Raw genomic sequence first — 16,678 nt, 5'->3', positions numbered from 1 at the left:
AAATATTTCCTGCGAATGTAGAACACACTAGCTAGACTGTGTGGTTATTGTTTTAAAGAGAATTATCACAGTTCTGTGGGAAAATCTTGGTCCATGTTGGCTTTCTATCCTTCAGAATGCATACAAACAAGACTATAACAGCTGGTTCAAGGGTATTGGATGGAGTCCTCTCGGTTCTCTGGATGTTGAAAAAGCTAAAAAGGCTGGAGATGCATTAAATGAAAAGAAATACCGTCAGCACCCAGACACCATCAAATTTACAAGTATACCAGATTCAATACCAATGGTTTTAGCTCAGCACAACACCAAGCAACTGAGTGATGTAAGAAATTTTTCATTATTTGTGCAATGTAATGACTTTACTTTTTTACCGTATTTATGATTTATATGTTACTGTCTGATATTCCATCTTAAAAAATGCTTTTAATTTTAAAAACTGTAAAAAAAAGTAAAATTGCAAATTGCTGGTAAGAATTAAGCATTGTTGCATTGCCTCTATTTGTTAACAATAATATTATCTACCTTGTACTTGTCAACAAGTATTCGTTTATTTTTTCCTTGCAGGTAACGTATAAGCAAGAGGGTGAAAAAGTAAAACACAAATACACCCTGGATCCTGATGTTCCTCAGTTTATTCAAGCCAAGGTCAATGCCTTCAATTTGAGTGATGTGAGTATATAACCAATAGTTTGTTCAATAATATATTTATTTGTCATTTACTTAATAGAAAAAATAACTTTTATTTATTCATGCTATGATATTGAATATAGAAATGCACAAGCTCTGAATTCAGCTAAACTTTTACTTCTAGAAGTCAATGAGTTTTGTGCTTGTTAAGCAAATTTTTTAACTGGCAAGCACTCATGAACATAAACACATTTCAGTGCTTTATTGCCAAACTACTTGGATGGACTGAATGAGAAAACCAGCATGACGTATTATTCAGATTCCTATAGGTTTGGAGACTTATGTAATCTACTTCTATATAAAACACATTGCATAAGCAAGCATACAAGTTCTCTGTATGTTACTTCCTGCTGCTGGGCTTTCAAAGGAAATTAACTCATCCAGTGGAAAGATAGCAGTGCCTTTTCTGCTCTTCAGCTACTAGTCTGCCTGCTTTCCATCACTTCTTCCATCCATCCAACACCATAAAGATCTCCACTGATAGGCTCAATTTTATTGCCTTCATGATATTAAAATTTTTGCTGGCATTATCAGGCCTCCAGGAACTCAGTAAAAGCTGACTTCTCCTTTAATAGCCTCAAAATACTGTTAGTCTGTCCAGACGCTAACTGCTAACAAAAAGTCAGCCAGACTGCTTTTCTCAGTCACTTAAGACCACAAGGCCTGATTTTGAAGCTCACAGGAAAACATTTCTGGGGGTTCAGTCAAATGAAAAAGGAGTTTGCTTAAGCAAGTGCAAAAATATCACTGATAGATTTCTGCCACATAAAAATTGCAAAAAATTCTTACAGAGTTAATGATGTCGCTACATGAATTAAACTGATTGTCTTGAAGGACTCTTCTATCTTTGTAGTAGATTTATTTACCGTAATATAATTGTAGTTTGTGTACAGATTAACATTTTTCCTTGCAATTGCACAGACTAAACTGAATATTTTGATTCCTGTAACTATAATAAAAATATGGACTTAAACAACTTTTTTAAAATTGCTGCTCGTAACATTGCAAACTCATATGTTTGTTCGCTACAAGGCTAACTACAAAGCGGACTGGAAAAAGACCATTGCCAAAGGATATGATCTGAAACCAGATGCCATTCCTATTATTGCTGCTAAAGCTTCTCGAAATATTGCAAGTGATGTAAGTATAATTTACATAAACTGGAATACATACATCTCCTGCATTACAGCTTTTTGTAGCATATTATACTATAGAACTTATGCTATATAAGTATCTAATCATTTGGTAGTCTTGGGCTTTTCAATAATATATTATTATGCTAGTCTTTTAATTAAAAGCTGAATGTTCCTGCGATTTAGAAGTCTATGGCAGTAAAATATAATATGACAGAGGCAATAGTGAGGGAGGGCATGTAACTGCACATCTAGGTTCAGATCTATGCCAGGGGTCAAGACAAGCTGGGAAATCCAGCAATAATCTTCTTTTTTTTGACCAAAATAATCCTGTGCTGTCTAAAAAACAAATTATGAGTTTTAAGATTGAACGGCAGTTGTTAAAATACTGAGTTTCAAAGCATTAAAGTTATCAAAAGTATGTTTTCTCTTCCCAAAGTGGGTAAGGCTTTCTTTTCCTTTGTCTCTAGTACAAGTACAAGGAATCATATGAGAAAGAAAAAGGCAAACAGGTTGGATACCGTAGCCTGCAGGATGATCCTAAACTTGTTCACTACATGAATGTGGCCAAAATGCAATCAGATCGTGAATACAAGAAGGGTTACGAAGTCACCAAGACCAAATATCATACTCCTTTGGACATGTTCAGCGTGACAGCTGCCAAGAAAGCCCAGGAAGCAGTTACAAATGCTGGCTATAAACAGCTAATTCACAATTATACACTCTTGCCTGATTCTGTGAATCTGGAACTCTCAAGAAATGCGATGCAGCTTCAGAGTGATGTATGTAATGATTAATCAGCTCATTTTTTTTCCTGTCATCATGACTGTCTTACACTATTAACCTTTAAGACTAAAAATGGACTATATTGGATTAACAGTAGATTGAGATGTAAATGTCTGGTCTAGAACCCTGTATTTTCCGAAGATTATCAGAATTATGTGTAGCTGATAAGTTCTAGGGAACTTAACTAGCAGGTATTAGCTTTCTTTGTATCTCTACATATTTGGCTAATTATCAGCAAATGAACATGTTTTTCTAATTTCTGTATTTTTGTAGTTGGATTTGTCATTTCAATGTGTTATTACTGTGATTATAATTTGTATTGTCAGAGATTGCATGTTATGTACAGAGTCTAAATTTGACTATCCTTTTCTTCAAGTTTACCAAAAATATAAATTATGTAGGTTTGTGTTATACCTAGGTATTTGAGGTTTATTTGTTTTCTTCACTTTTCCTTCCTGCCTTTATCCTCCAACAGATGCACATGCCATGCATGATAAAGATTCATAAAAAATCTTTATAATTTCCATTAAGTTTTGTGACTAATTTCCATTTTTTTCCACTAGTGTAACTTTAGGGTTTGCTTGTTTATCCAGAAAGTATTTCATTTAATCTGCATTATTTAACAGTCCTCTCACAAATTTGAAATTCCCAAAAATGTTAATAACCTGATTGAAAGTGTTGTTCAGATTCTAAGCATTGTTTGGAGAGGATAACGTGCATGTTCCCATTGGCCGACAGATAGAGAATCTGACCTTGAGACACTGTTCTTTTCAAATACAGAAATTTTGATCTCCAGTATTTTGCTTCCCCATTGCATTTCTATCTAGCCTTGCTGAGTTGGCTGAGCTTGCTTGGCTGTCTAACTCAGGATGTGCACAAGGAGAGACACATAATACTTGAGGACAAATTTTGCCCTGTATACACATGCTATGACAGTATGTGGTCTTTTTCTCAGACTCTCATATTCTCCCTGTTACTTCTAACAATACAGTTGAGGGACAGGTTTTATTTTCACAGCATTTTTGTACCTTTATTTGTTCTAAAAGCCATGTTATAAAGTATGATTAAATAGGAATGGTGCCTGTTCAAGAACCAGGCTGTTAAGTAGAAGTAATTGAAACAATTTCTGTAAATTGATTCTATTGCGAACTGTATCTACTAACAAACAAGAGTGTATTTTTTAAAAATTACTGTATTTTTGTCAGTTTTTTGTATTTGCCACTCAAAATTTGTTCTAAGATCTGTGCATTTGCTTTGTAGTGTGAGTTCCACACCTTGGTTTAGTATAAAGAATTTCTTTGTCTCTAACACATCAATAATTGTTAATGTTATACTAAGAATTTGGAAAACGATGACAGTGATAACAAGTTTGTCTAAATTTTCCTTCAAAAAGGAATGACCAGGAGAAGTTTTAAGGCCTTACCTGGTTTTATGTATATAGACATTCTAATTTTCCTTGTCTCACTGTGTTTTTCCTTGTTTATTTTTTAAAAGAATGTGTACAAAGCAGACTTTAATAGCTGGTTGAGAGGAGTTGGCTGGATACCAATTCAGTCACTGGATGTAGAAAAGGCCAAAAAAGCTACAGAGATTCTCAGTGAGAAGAAATATCGCCAGCACCCAGACAAGCTGAAGTACTCTATTACAATGGATGCAATGGAACAAGTGCTGGCTAAGCAAAATGCCAAGACCATGAATAAGGTGAAAATTTGTTCAGATGATCATTACTGAGCCAAAGATTGGTCTTTGTCTTGCAAAATTGTGGGGCAGGTGCATTCCCATGGAAGTCCTTAGAATTTCAAATGGGTATAGTGGCTTGCTTGGTTAAGACTGGACACTTAAGAGATGATGGAAGCCTCAGACTGTATTCATAGTTAAGGGAGTTTCATTTTCTGTTCATAAAGATTAAAGATTTCTCTTTTGTGTATGTGATTAAAGATGTCTTCTCCAGATTTATAGTGCTTTGGTAACCTTTGCTCTCTTTCTGGAGGAAGTAGTATTCATAACCAGTGAGGTGAAAAAAACCCTGAAATTCTGTCAGTTTTGTACAAGTTTCCTTGAAAAGTGGAGTTCTTCAAATTTATCCCTGGTTATCTGGGACACTACTGATCCTTGTTCCACGTTTACCATGGAAAGAGGATGTGTGAAAAAAAAATAATTTATGCTTTGCATTAAAGCAGAGAAGAATGCAGACTGAAAATTTTCAGTTTCAATGTTTATTAGTTATCAAAACATACTTTGCAAATTTCTCAAATAAAGTACTAAAGAAAGAGGAGGAATATAATATTGCCAGTTGGCAGTTATATTTGTGAAGATTATTTGTAGTGCTCATGGAACTTTACTGTACTATAAAATATTATTTATTGCAAATGAGCAAAACAAAAGCAAGCTCTTATTTTATGAGTGCAGCGCCTTTTCAATGCTAAATATTACTTTGTAATTGCAGAGGCTCTACACCGATAAATGGAACAAAGAGAAGACCAGCATTCATGTTATGCCAGATACTCCAGAAATTCTGCAGTCTAGAGTGAACCAGATCACAATGAGTGATGTGAGTTACCATGATCACAGTGGGCATTCAGCGTCGGTTGCATAGATCAAAAATTGGTGTAATTTTTATGTCTTTTTTGAAAATATTTTAATTCAGTTGTAGGGTACTTCAGTAGTTCTGCCTTCGTAATAGATTACCTGTTCTCTTTTGCATTTTAAATTAGAAACTTTACAAAGCTGGATGGGAGGAAGACAAGAAGAAAGGTTATGACATGCAGCCAGATGCCATTCCGATAAAAGCAGCCAAAGCCTCCAGAGACATTGCAAGTGATGTAAGTTTGATGGTGTGATAGTTCTCAGAGTAGCCACAAACATAGTCAGAACATTTTCAAAGTGCTCTGTTATGCGCAAATGTGTTTCTTTCAAGCATCTTGAGTTGTCTAGGTTTCAATTATATGCTTGATGGGATAAACCTTTGCAGTAATTGCTCTCCAGTGATGTAACACTGAATTGTGCTTTTTTGCTTTTTGTTCAGCAAGCTGCTGAGCTTCATGTGCCTGTGTTCAATGGGCTGTTTTGTAAGACTGAGTATGTTTAAATGGCTAAACCTGAGATCTTGTAATGAAAAAGAACAAGTATTTTCTGTGTTTTCAGAAATAAAATTGAGCTTAGTAGTGCATTTTTTTGATTTAAGTTTTTGCTCTTCTTTCTTTCTCCTGCTGTTAGTATAAATACAAACTAGCCTACGAAAAAGAGAAAGGAAAGCATATTGGGTTCCGCAGCCTTGAAGATGACCCCAAGCTGGTGCACTTCATGCAGGTGGCTAAGATGCAATCTGATCGTGAATACAAAAAAGACTATGAGAAGGCAAAGACTAATTTCCATACTCCAGTCGACATGGTCAGTGTTGTGGCAGCCAAGAAAGCACAGGAAGTGGCTACAAATGCAAACTACAAAAACTTGATCCATACCTACAATATTTTGCCTGACGCTATGAGTCTTGAATTAGCCAAAAACATGATGCAGATACAAAGTGATGTAAGTGAGAGATTCTTCAACCTTTGCATTGCAAACACCATGATGCTTAGTGTATGAAAGCATACCGTAAGAGAGATCGTACTATTTTCTTAGTGAAATTAGTTGAGTTATATACTAAAAAGTAGCAAATGAAACGAGACCTTCAGCAATGATAGCCATTGTATTTTTCTAAGACTATGAAATTTTAAATTACACCTATTGCTAAAGAGTTTGGGTTCAGAAATAAGTAATTTTATGTATAAAGTAAAATGGATATTCAGTGCTTACACATCCCATCAGGCTCTTCAGGAGCAATAGTTGTGTGCAGGCCAAGACAGGAAAAGCTTCACGTTTCATTAATAATTTTATCTTGTACTTCCAAAAAGATATCTTTTCAGAACAAGAGGAAGTCAGCTAAGTAGCTATATTCTCAGATTTTCTGGGATATTTAACCTCTAGAGAGGAGGACCTTTTTTTCTCAGTATAGTGGTTCAAGATAATCATCATCTTCAAGAGGGCCTTAGCATGTGATGCTATGTGAACAATCTATATACATCATAAGGAGGATCTGAACATTGTATAAAAGGTGGAGTCATAAAATACAGACACCACTGTAACAAATGTGTTTCTAAATAAACTTTGAATGCATCATGATACTGTTTGCTCCTTTTTAGAGTAAGTGCATTCAAAATCTAATATTTATTAAACACAGAAAGAAGTGTCATGATTTACAGACTTCTTCATGCATTTGATTATTTTCTTTTCTTTCTGCCTTCAGAATCAATACAGAGCAGAATATGATGAAAGTATGAAGGGTGTTGGATGGATGCCACTGGGCTCCCTGGAGGCTGAGAAGAACAAAAAAGCAATGGAAATTGTTAGTGAAAAGAACTATCGCCAGCATCCAGACAAGTTGAAGTATTCTGTTCCTATGGATTCTATGAACATGGTCTTAGCTTTAAATAATGCTAAAATCATGGATGAGGTAAGAAAGTGTTCATCAAAATTCATTTGAGTTTGCAGAAGTAGGAAACAAACTATACCTAATGTAATAATCAGTCTTATTGTATGCATAGCTGTGGAAATCGTGAATTTTGGCAGCTAATGAATATGCTTGACTGTAATTGTATTTCGTCTTAATAGACCTTTGATATAACTGAAAACAAAGCATGACCCTAATATTTCTAAGAAGTAAGTATAAAGACAGACCTGAGGGTCACATTTTATTAATCAACTTTACCCAGGATAACTGATTATAGACTTTTAGCAGTTTTAATCTGGGGGCTAAATTCCGTGACAATATATGGCATAGAATATTTCTTTGGTTGGTTGTGTGCATCTGCCTGGTTATGTCCCCTTCCAACCTCTTGCACCCCCCAGGCTATGCTCTGTGGAGGCAGAGAGAAACAGAGAAGGCCTTGATATCGTGCAAACACCTGTTCAGCAACAGCTAAAACATTCCTGTGTTATCAGCATTGTTTTAGTCACACATCTAAAACACAGCACTGTTTGAGCTGCTATGGAGAGGATTAACTCCATCCCACCCAGACCCACTACATTTTGAAACCTATTGTTTTCTGCTGCTCAGTGTCCTTGAATACTCTGCTGGGCAAGAGGCAAGCAATAAAATACTCTAGCAAGATTGGTATTTCTTCCACTTTTATTTCGACCTCACACAATTAACTTCATAAGATTCACACTGTTTTTAAATGCTAAAATAAAAAGGCAGATGCTCCTACCATGTTAGCAGTTGCATCGTTGTAAAGAAAGTTTGTATTTCAAATAGGAAATATTAAATTGTTTTATATAATTTTTTGGTTATGTTGACATCTCCTTTTTTTTCATCCTTCCAGCACAAGTACAAACAAGCATGGGAAGAAGACAAAAAGAAAGTTCACATCACACCAGATATACCACAGATTGCTTTAGCAAAAGCGAATGCATTTAATTTAAGTGATGTGAGTACTGTTTGTAAACCTATGACATTGTTCTTATTTTTCTTGTTAGGAATAAGTGAGATGACAGCATACAAAAGTCTCTGTGATTCTCAGTTTGCTAACCTGTAGTAATTTCACAAAAAGCTATTAAATTTCCTTTTCCCCACTTCCTTCCCTGAAATTAAATACCATAAGTTGCCAAGAAAAAGCCACAGTATTTATAGTCAGATTATGAAGTGTTCGTGTAGGTCATTAAAATATAATTACCAACAGAATAGTAGAGTTTGAGTACTATCCATATTTATTACTGTATTTATTATTTTATTTCCCCATGCACAAAGTTTTGTACTGGATTCAAAATTCTTGTAGATTGAACCTATTCTTTTGGTAACAGATGATATTATAGACAGTTTTTCAGTAGCCAGTTGTTAAATCTGCTTATGCTAAATAAAGTATTGCTTGTAATTGTGCACATCTTCAATGTGCACAGAAATAGACGTATTTATCTCATTTTTTTAAAAGCTGACATCCTTAGAGGTGTAACTTTTCACCAATATTTGTGCATGTGGGAAACAAATGCAATTTCTTGCTCTTCTGTTATAAGTTATTGTTACTGATTACAGTACAGTCCAGCTGCATTGATGTATGAATACTGGGATTTGAGTTAATTTTGAAAGAGTATTTATCTACTCTGTGTCCCTGAGTGCCTTAAACATCTGTTTAAAGAGTGTTGAACATATGACAAGTGTCTGTGTTTCAAGTTGTTATAGAAAGCTAGTAGAGTTTTATTTGAATGTGCTGTGTTTTGCTTTTTTAAAGGATGTTTCTTTTCTTTCTTTTCACAGAAAATGTACAGACATTCATTTGAAGAATCTAGGAGGAAAGGGTATGATCTCAGAGCTGATGCTATCCCTATTAAAGCTGCCAAAGCCTCTAGGGATATTGCTAGTGATGTAAGTTCTTGAAAGAAAAAATGATCCATTTCAGATATTGTAAAACATTAATTTCTTGACACAATTCCATTTTATATGCCAAATATATGAATTCTGTTTATTCTCTTGCTTGTAAATAATTCTGACATATTTGATATATATTCTAATACATTTTCTACTAGAGTAAAAGAACAATTTCTTAATTAGAAAGGTAAGGAGATATATGAGGGACTCCCAGTTAAAAAAAAAGGCAGTTCATTCCTCAGAGTGATGGTGCTTGGATACTTTATGGATATAGGTTGTAAATTTGTAGTTTAGACAAAATATTCAGATCTTAGAAATATATGAAAAGAACAGATACAGACTTAAATTATTTTTGCTGCTGTGGTACAGTTATCTTTATTCTTTTGGTGAAAGTCCCATTAAATTTCTTGGTGCAGAGAATACAAGTTTCTGGAATCAGGACCATTCTGAAATCCTTTGCATATCAGTGATGAGGGATTTGCTGTGGCAGGGGCAAATCCAGCTTGAGAGAGGGGTGAAGTTAGGGCCTAAGGACATGTTATTTAGCCCACCATTTATTTTTTTTTACAACATAGGGGATGTTGCAACCACTGCAAAGTCAATTCGCTTTGCCACTGCTCTAAGTCTGGGGGAAAGATACTTCCACTCTTGAGTTCTCTCCAAGCAGTAAGCAGTGAAAGAAAAGGGAATCGATACTTGGTTTGTGTAGTTCATTGTCCAGGGCTGATTAGAGATGGGGGAAGGGGTTAAGAATTTGAATTATTGGTTTTATTAAACAAAAAAATGCAAAAGATCTTGGGAAGTGTCTTGAACTTTTTAATCACTTGAACAAGTGAACCTAATGGAAGTGATGATTAGATCTTTGATTTTATGGTTAGTCTTTAGACTAACTTGAACTCAAGTATTCTGAGTATAGTGCAGACTACCACAAAAATAGTTATCTAAGTCAAATACTGGAAGCAGGATAGCAATAGTAACAGAGAACTGTGTGGGTTAACTTACCTTGGTGCTAGTGTTCATGATAGCTCATCTTAGAGCTAATATGGCTATCTCTAAATTACAGTGTGAAAGGATTTAAAACTGCACTTTTTCCAAAGAACTGTCTTCGGCAAACCGGATCTTATGTATTCCTTTACCTTTTGCTTTCTGTCAGTGTGCTTCATATTTTCATTGTGTCATTTATAATGAGATTAGAAACCAGTTGAACCTTATGCAGGAGCAGAATAAAGTATTGTAAGGAATTTTCATTTATTAAGAAAGTGCTTTAAGTATACTGCTTTTAAAAGAGACGCTAGACACCTATTTTGCTTTAGAGTGTGCCCTAAGAGTAAGTGGACAAAGCCACCACCTCTGTATGCTTTGTGATGTTTTCTAAACAATGTAAAAATCTTATTTTAATCTAAGTTTAAGGGTTTTTTCCTTACAAGATAGATATTGCTTATTCAACAAATGAAGTAGAATTAAAGTCTCTGTTCTCTTTACAGTATAAATACAAATTAGGTTACGAACAAGACAAGGGAAAACTTGTAGGCTTCCGCAGCCTTCAGGATGATCCAAAACTTGTTCATTTTATGCAAGTGGCTAAGATGCAATCTGATCGTGAATACAAGAAAGCTTATGAGATGAGCAAGACACATTACCAAACGCCTTCTGATACGCTCAGCATCGTGGCAGCTAAGGAGGCACAAGATCGTGTAACCAATACTAACTACAAACGACTGATTCACCAGTATATGCTTCTGCCAGATGCAATGAGTTTAGAACTGTACCGAAACATGAATCAGATACAAAGTGATGTAAGTTTCTGCTTTCTTTCTCTCATTCACAGCTGTGACTTCTTTTCCTGTTTTTTCATTATGACTGTGTTTTGGAAACAACAGATTTTTTTTGTATGAGCCATTTGTAAATTGTAAACTTTCCTTTTGTGTTCTGTTTGGCAGAATGAGTACAAGCAGGATTACAATGAGTGGTTCAAGGGTATCGGTTGGAGTCCTGCTGGTTCTCTGGATGTGGAGAAATCTAAGAAAGCCACAGAAATTGCAAGTGATCAGAAATACCGCCAGCATCCCAGCATGTTCCCCTTTACAAAACAGAATGATGCCATGGACATGGTCCTTGCAAAGCAGAATGCAAATATAATGAACAAAGTGAGTATTTATGGGGAAGATTAGGCAGACATTCACATATAATCTATTTCAATAAACAGTCTGTAAGTCTCTGTCACCACTTTTATGAAGCAGTGTGTCCCTGGGAAAAGCAACTGTCACTTACAGGTTCCTCTTTTTAAATTTTTTTTCTTAATGAAACACTCAATTACTGATAAATAGCATTGGTTAAATAAATATTTTCTCTTTTTTTTCATTGCTACCTTTCCAACCTCTATTCTTCTCATTCTTGTATAGGAATTACTGACCCTGAAAGTCTTGATAGTTTGACTTCATTAGAAGCAAGACTAGATCGTAATTCAGCTGGTTCTGGATTAGATCATTACATAGTAAAATAAATCTAAGTCAGCACCTTCACCTTTTTATCCATCCATATCCAAAGTGTGCAAATGGAAAGGTGAAAACCCCGAAAGAGCCATCCTTTTTCATTTATATTAACGCATCTGATCTTACTTTTTTCAATAGCATGCTTATACTCAAGCTTGGGAGAAGGATAAAACTCAGGTTCATGTGATGCCAGATACACCAGATATTCTACAGGCAAAACAGAACATGGCAAACTACAGTCAGGTAGAGTGTCTTAATACTTCCTATTATATTTTTAATTAATATCTACTTTCTGCAAATTTAAAGGTGCCTCCCATGTCAAAATAAGTAATTAATTTGTGTAAGTCAGAAGATACGGAATGGGGGATTTAGAACAGAGGCAAGAATTTTTATGTGAGTGATATTTTCAGAGTAGCAATACATACCATCTTCAGGCTAGCAAAGTAACAGCCTAAATTGCATTATAATGTATGGAAAATATAAGTCCTATTTTTGAAACATGAATGTGCATAGTCCATGATCTGTACCTACCATAGAAATCAATCATGTTAAAAATTCCTCACTTTACAATTACAAGTTCATTATGTGTATTTTTAACTTAACATATGGGAAAAGAAGTATGTGCAGTGATCCTAACTTTTCTGTCATCTTTCAAATATGGGAAAGTGACAATTGTACCAGTATAAAATACTTTGGTTTTGCTTTGCATGATTGCTCAGAGGCAAGTCTTTGACTTGCAAGTGCTGGTACTTAAAATCAACTGTGCACTGACTGAATTTACTATTATATGGTTACATTACAGCTTTATTAATTAAAATTTTTTTAAGCCAATTGAAAAGTTTTCAAGTATCCCAGATGTATGTATTTCGAATTCCCCAAGTATGTTTCAAATCCCCAAGACAAGCTATAGTAGGAAGCTGCTGCAGTAAAGAAAAACTATTTAGTCACTAGCCTAAGACTTGGAAGACCTGCATTCCTTGCTTATCAGTTTCCCATTTCTCAGTTCCCATTCTAGTAGCCTTTCTCTCGTAACGGAAGCCTGTGAGGTGATCAGAATTTGGTAATATGGATCATTAGCATATGTAAATAGAAGGTGACATATGTGTTACTAAGACTTTTTAATTAATACTGTTTTCAATTTTAGAAACTATACAAGCTTGGCTGGGAGGAACTGATAAAGAAAGGCTATGACCTCACACCTGAAGCCATTTCAGTGAAAGCTGCCAAAGCTTCAAGGGACATTGCAAGTGACGTAAGCAACATCTCTAATTCAATATGACATACACTTTATCTAGTTGATGTAATCTAGATTGAGATACACCTCTCTGCTAAGGTGTGGCTTGGAGTGAAAAGCAAAATTGCTGACAAAACTCTTTCCTGATCTGTTCTTGTCAGTAAAGAAATCAATTTAAGAGGGGTTACTCTGTCGTCTTGACAATTTGAAAGATTGTGGTCTGTCCATGAAGTGGCTAGTCATACAAAGTTAGGAGTTATCTGCTCTTTTGGATGTTACATTTTCAGACCAGTAGCAAAAGTGGTCCAATTAGCTGATCCCAGTGCCTATACTGAGAAATCCTCTTTACAGCTCTGAAATAGACATGGTGACACATGTACTGCTGTTATCATAACTTGGTATGAATACAACTCCTGCATTTATGAAGAGATTTTATTAATCACTAGGAAATGTTTTCAATGCTTAAGCATCTGCATTATTCATTGCCGATTATTTCATTCATCCAAATATTTCAGTGTGTCAGACTTTGGGAGTTCTGAACGGTATGACTATATGAATCAGATGGCACAGGAGACCATTCTTAGAGCCATGCACTCTTCCTCTCCAGGGACTCAGTTCACTCCCAGGGAGAGCATTCACTGACACCAAGTGATGCACATTAATCAAGGGGCTACTAAAACTTTACATGAGATGCCGTAACAAGTTGCTCATTTCACTGGTAATGAGAAACATTGACCTGGCAGAATATATTGGTATTTTGCTTATATATTTTACTATTGTCTGCTTCTTACTGAAATTTCCATAATGCAATCTTTATAATTTTAGTACAAGTACAAAGAAGGTTACCGCAAGCAGCAGGGACATCACATTGGATTCCGCAGCTTACAGGATGATCCTAAGATGTTGTGGTCTATGCAAGTAGCTAAGATGCAGAGTGAGAGGGAGTACAAGAAAGATTTTGAAAAGTGGAAGACAAAGTTTAATATGCCCGTGGATATGCTGGGCTTCGTTCTGGCTAAGAAATGTCAGGAACTGGTTAGTGATGTAGACTACAAACGGATGCTACACCACTGGACTTGTCTGCCAGACCAGGTTGATGTCACCCAGGCAAAGAGGATCTACGAACTACAAAGTGATGTAAGCTTCCTCTGGATTTAATTAATTTATTTTTTTGTAAGATATTTAGTGCTTATTGAAAAGTATCTTTAATAACTCTCTTTTGATATCAGTATAGATCAGGTTGAAGCTAAAATACTAGTTAGTCTTTTAATGTGGTTTAATAATGAACAGGGAAATAATCTGCTATGATTTTGATTCTTTTCCGTAACAGAACCTGTATAAATCAGATCTACAATGGCTTAGAGGCCTAGGATGGAGCCCTTTGGGATCTCTGGAGTCTGAAAAGAACAAGAAAGCTTCTGAAATACTGAGTGAAAAGAAGTACCGGCAGCACCCCGATACTATTAAGTTCACAAGTATCCCAGATGCTATGGATATAATTTTAGCAAAATCTAATGCCAAAAATAGGAGTGACGTAAGTTACCTCTAGAGACAGAACATGTGATTCAATAAATTAATACATTAGTATACATTTGTTAAAAAAATCTCCATATCAGATCACGTGCTTAAAATATAGAAATATCAAATGTTTACAATCAGTGCCTTTGCTCAGTTGTCAAGAAGTACTATGCCTTGTTCAGAAGATTAAGGTCTTTAGTGATGAATAACTTAGGCAGTAATAACTGCAAATAAGACTCTTACTATGTAGTATGTAAATGTATTGGCATAATGCTGTTTCCTTGACAATTCATGGATCTAAAGAAGAAAAAAAGGTGGTATTTCAGTAAGAAGTCATTGTATTATTTGATTTTAATATCTTGCATTGTTTACATCGCTCATGCTTGCATAGTACATCTTTGCTCTGCTATTGTAGAGAAAAGGTAAACTGAATTTACCTCTATGCATGTGAGCCTTTTGTCAGACAAGGTATTTTTGTTTATGTCTCTTTTCAGATACTGTATAGAGAAGCTTGGGACAAGGACAAGACTCAGGTTCACATCATGCCTGATACTCCTGAAATTTTGCTGGCTAAATCAAACTTAATTAACACAAGTGATGTAAGTGTGTCTCTACAACGTTTCTTTTATGGAATTTGGAATTACCCATTGTGCCTTTAATTTAAAAAGTAGTAGAGTAATTCTGCAATTCTAACAGCTGTAAGCAGATCTGTGATCTTTGCCTGTAAAAACTGTTACGCACTGGGAAGCCCAAGTGGAATTGCTAAAATATAAAGTGGAAGCAGTTGCTAGAATATAAAAAAATACCAAGAAAATATTCAACACAAGTTAGCAGTTTTCTCTTTCATCCCTACTGATCATATTAACACTGTAGATACATGTTCAGTACATTTTAGTAAGCCTGTCATTCTTGTCAAAATGCCTGATTATATTGAATTACCTCTTTAGAATTACATAGGATTATGTAATTTACATCAAATTCCTGGTTATAATGGAAGAAATATAGACTACGTGCAAAGGTAAAGAAATGTTAGTAGCTCTATCATAAAAACTCAAGAAGACAAAAAAATTACAATTGAAATTGGGTTTAGAGAATCATGGGGTTGTATTATTCACCTCTATAGAAGACTGTAGAAGATGAATATGTTAAGTAAAAGAAAAATTTGATCTCGAATGAGTTAATCAGAAAACATACAGATACTAATTTTGGAGTATTTTCTATCATCAGTTACAAAATACACATTATTTGAAGCAAGCTATGGAATTTAATTTGATGAATGAAACTGTATTTGGAATCTCATGCTTTATTTTCAATAGGCAGGGGAGGAAAGTTGTAGTATTGAAAAACTCTCTAGAGAGCCTTATTTGCAATAATTACTTTGAATCCTTCTCCAACAGAAACATTACAAGTTAGGATATGAAGAGCTGAAGAGGAAAGGCTATGATCTTCCTCCTGATGCTATACCCCTGAAGTCAGCAAAGGCATCCAGAGACATAGCTAGTGAAGTAAGTCTTACGGAGTGAAAGTAATAGTGGGACATAAAGCTGGTACATACTTTTGGATAAAGACGTTTTATATTTAAAAGGAGGAGAGGTCTAAAAATTTTAACAATATTATATTGCTGCCCTCTCCAGAGGTAGTGTAATTCTTAATGATGTAAAGTTAATTAAATTAAAGACAATAATTTACAACTAAATAATATATAATTAAAAAAATCAGTTAATGTATTCTGGACATGCAGTAAAAGCACTGAAAGTGTTAGAAAAATGAGCAGAGAACTTAATATATTAGATAAAAGAATATTAATGACTATAGTGACAATAAAGAAATTTAAATTGCAGCTTGAAAAGTCATAATTATTGTTTTTGCATTCAATTAGTACCAATACAAAACTGCATACCGAAAGCAGCTTGGCCACCATCCATATTGGAGCCCGAAACATAGAGGATGATCCAAAGATGATGTGGTCGATGCACGTAGCCAAGATCCAGAGTGACAGGGAGTACAAGAAAGCCTTTGAGAAGACAAAGACACACTTCAGTAGCCCAGTGGACATGCTGGGAGTCGTGTTGGCCAAGAAATGTCAGGAGCTGGTCAGTGACATTGATTACAAGCACCCTCTGCATCGATGGACCTGTCTGCCAGACCAGAATGATGTTGTACAAGCCAGGAAAGTGTACGACCTTCAGAGCGATGTAAGTTGTTCTTTACTGGCTGTGTGAAAATCAGAAGTCTGTCCTGTGTTCCGTTGTGCTGTTGGAGAAGGCCCAAGTGGAGGGTGATTCTGTGAGACTGAGACCGTGTTGTGACCATACTGCCTTACTGAGAGTTGGTGTCGTGAATAGGTCAGGGGTGACGTTCGTGTGGGGTCATACTTTATGGTCACAGAGGTTTCCTGGCCTGCCTTCAGCATTTTGGGGGAGAGTTG

General features: G+C 35.4%; 1 protein-coding gene across 1 annotated transcript in view; it reads left to right on the top strand.

Annotated features, from left to right (window-relative positions):
- The window catches only part of LOC104157088 (nebulin-like), a gene marked incomplete at its 3' end in the record, with an annotated part of 35,568 nt that extends 19,123 nt beyond the window's left edge, over positions 1–16,445 (top strand). Inside the window, 21 exon segments of the mRNA XM_009702216.1 lie at positions 116–322; positions 565–669; positions 1,720–1,827; positions 2,291–2,602; positions 4,101–4,307; positions 5,053–5,157; positions 5,321–5,428; positions 5,823–6,134; positions 6,892–7,098; positions 7,967–8,071; positions 8,896–9,003; positions 10,491–10,802; positions 10,947–11,153; positions 11,637–11,741; positions 12,643–12,750; positions 13,558–13,869; positions 14,063–14,266; positions 14,745–14,849; positions 15,648–15,755; positions 16,130–16,171; positions 16,173–16,445. Of these exon segments, the coding sequence (XP_009700518.1) occupies positions 116–322; positions 565–669; positions 1,720–1,827; positions 2,291–2,602; positions 4,101–4,307; positions 5,053–5,157; positions 5,321–5,428; positions 5,823–6,134; positions 6,892–7,098; positions 7,967–8,071; positions 8,896–9,003; positions 10,491–10,802; positions 10,947–11,153; positions 11,637–11,741; positions 12,643–12,750; positions 13,558–13,869; positions 14,063–14,266; positions 14,745–14,849; positions 15,648–15,755; positions 16,130–16,171; positions 16,173–16,445 (3,660 nt within the window).
- Between the last annotated feature and the right edge of the window lie 233 nt (positions 16,446–16,678).

This window comes from Cariama cristata, unplaced genomic scaffold (genome assembly GCF_000690535.1).
Source record: "Cariama cristata isolate BGI_N322 unplaced genomic scaffold, ASM69053v1 scaffold32026, whole genome shotgun sequence".
Lineage (NCBI taxonomy): Eukaryota > Metazoa > Chordata > Aves > Cariamiformes > Cariamidae > Cariama > Cariama cristata.
Note: the sequence above shows the minus strand (reverse complement) of the source record. Positions and strands in the feature narration are given on the sequence as shown.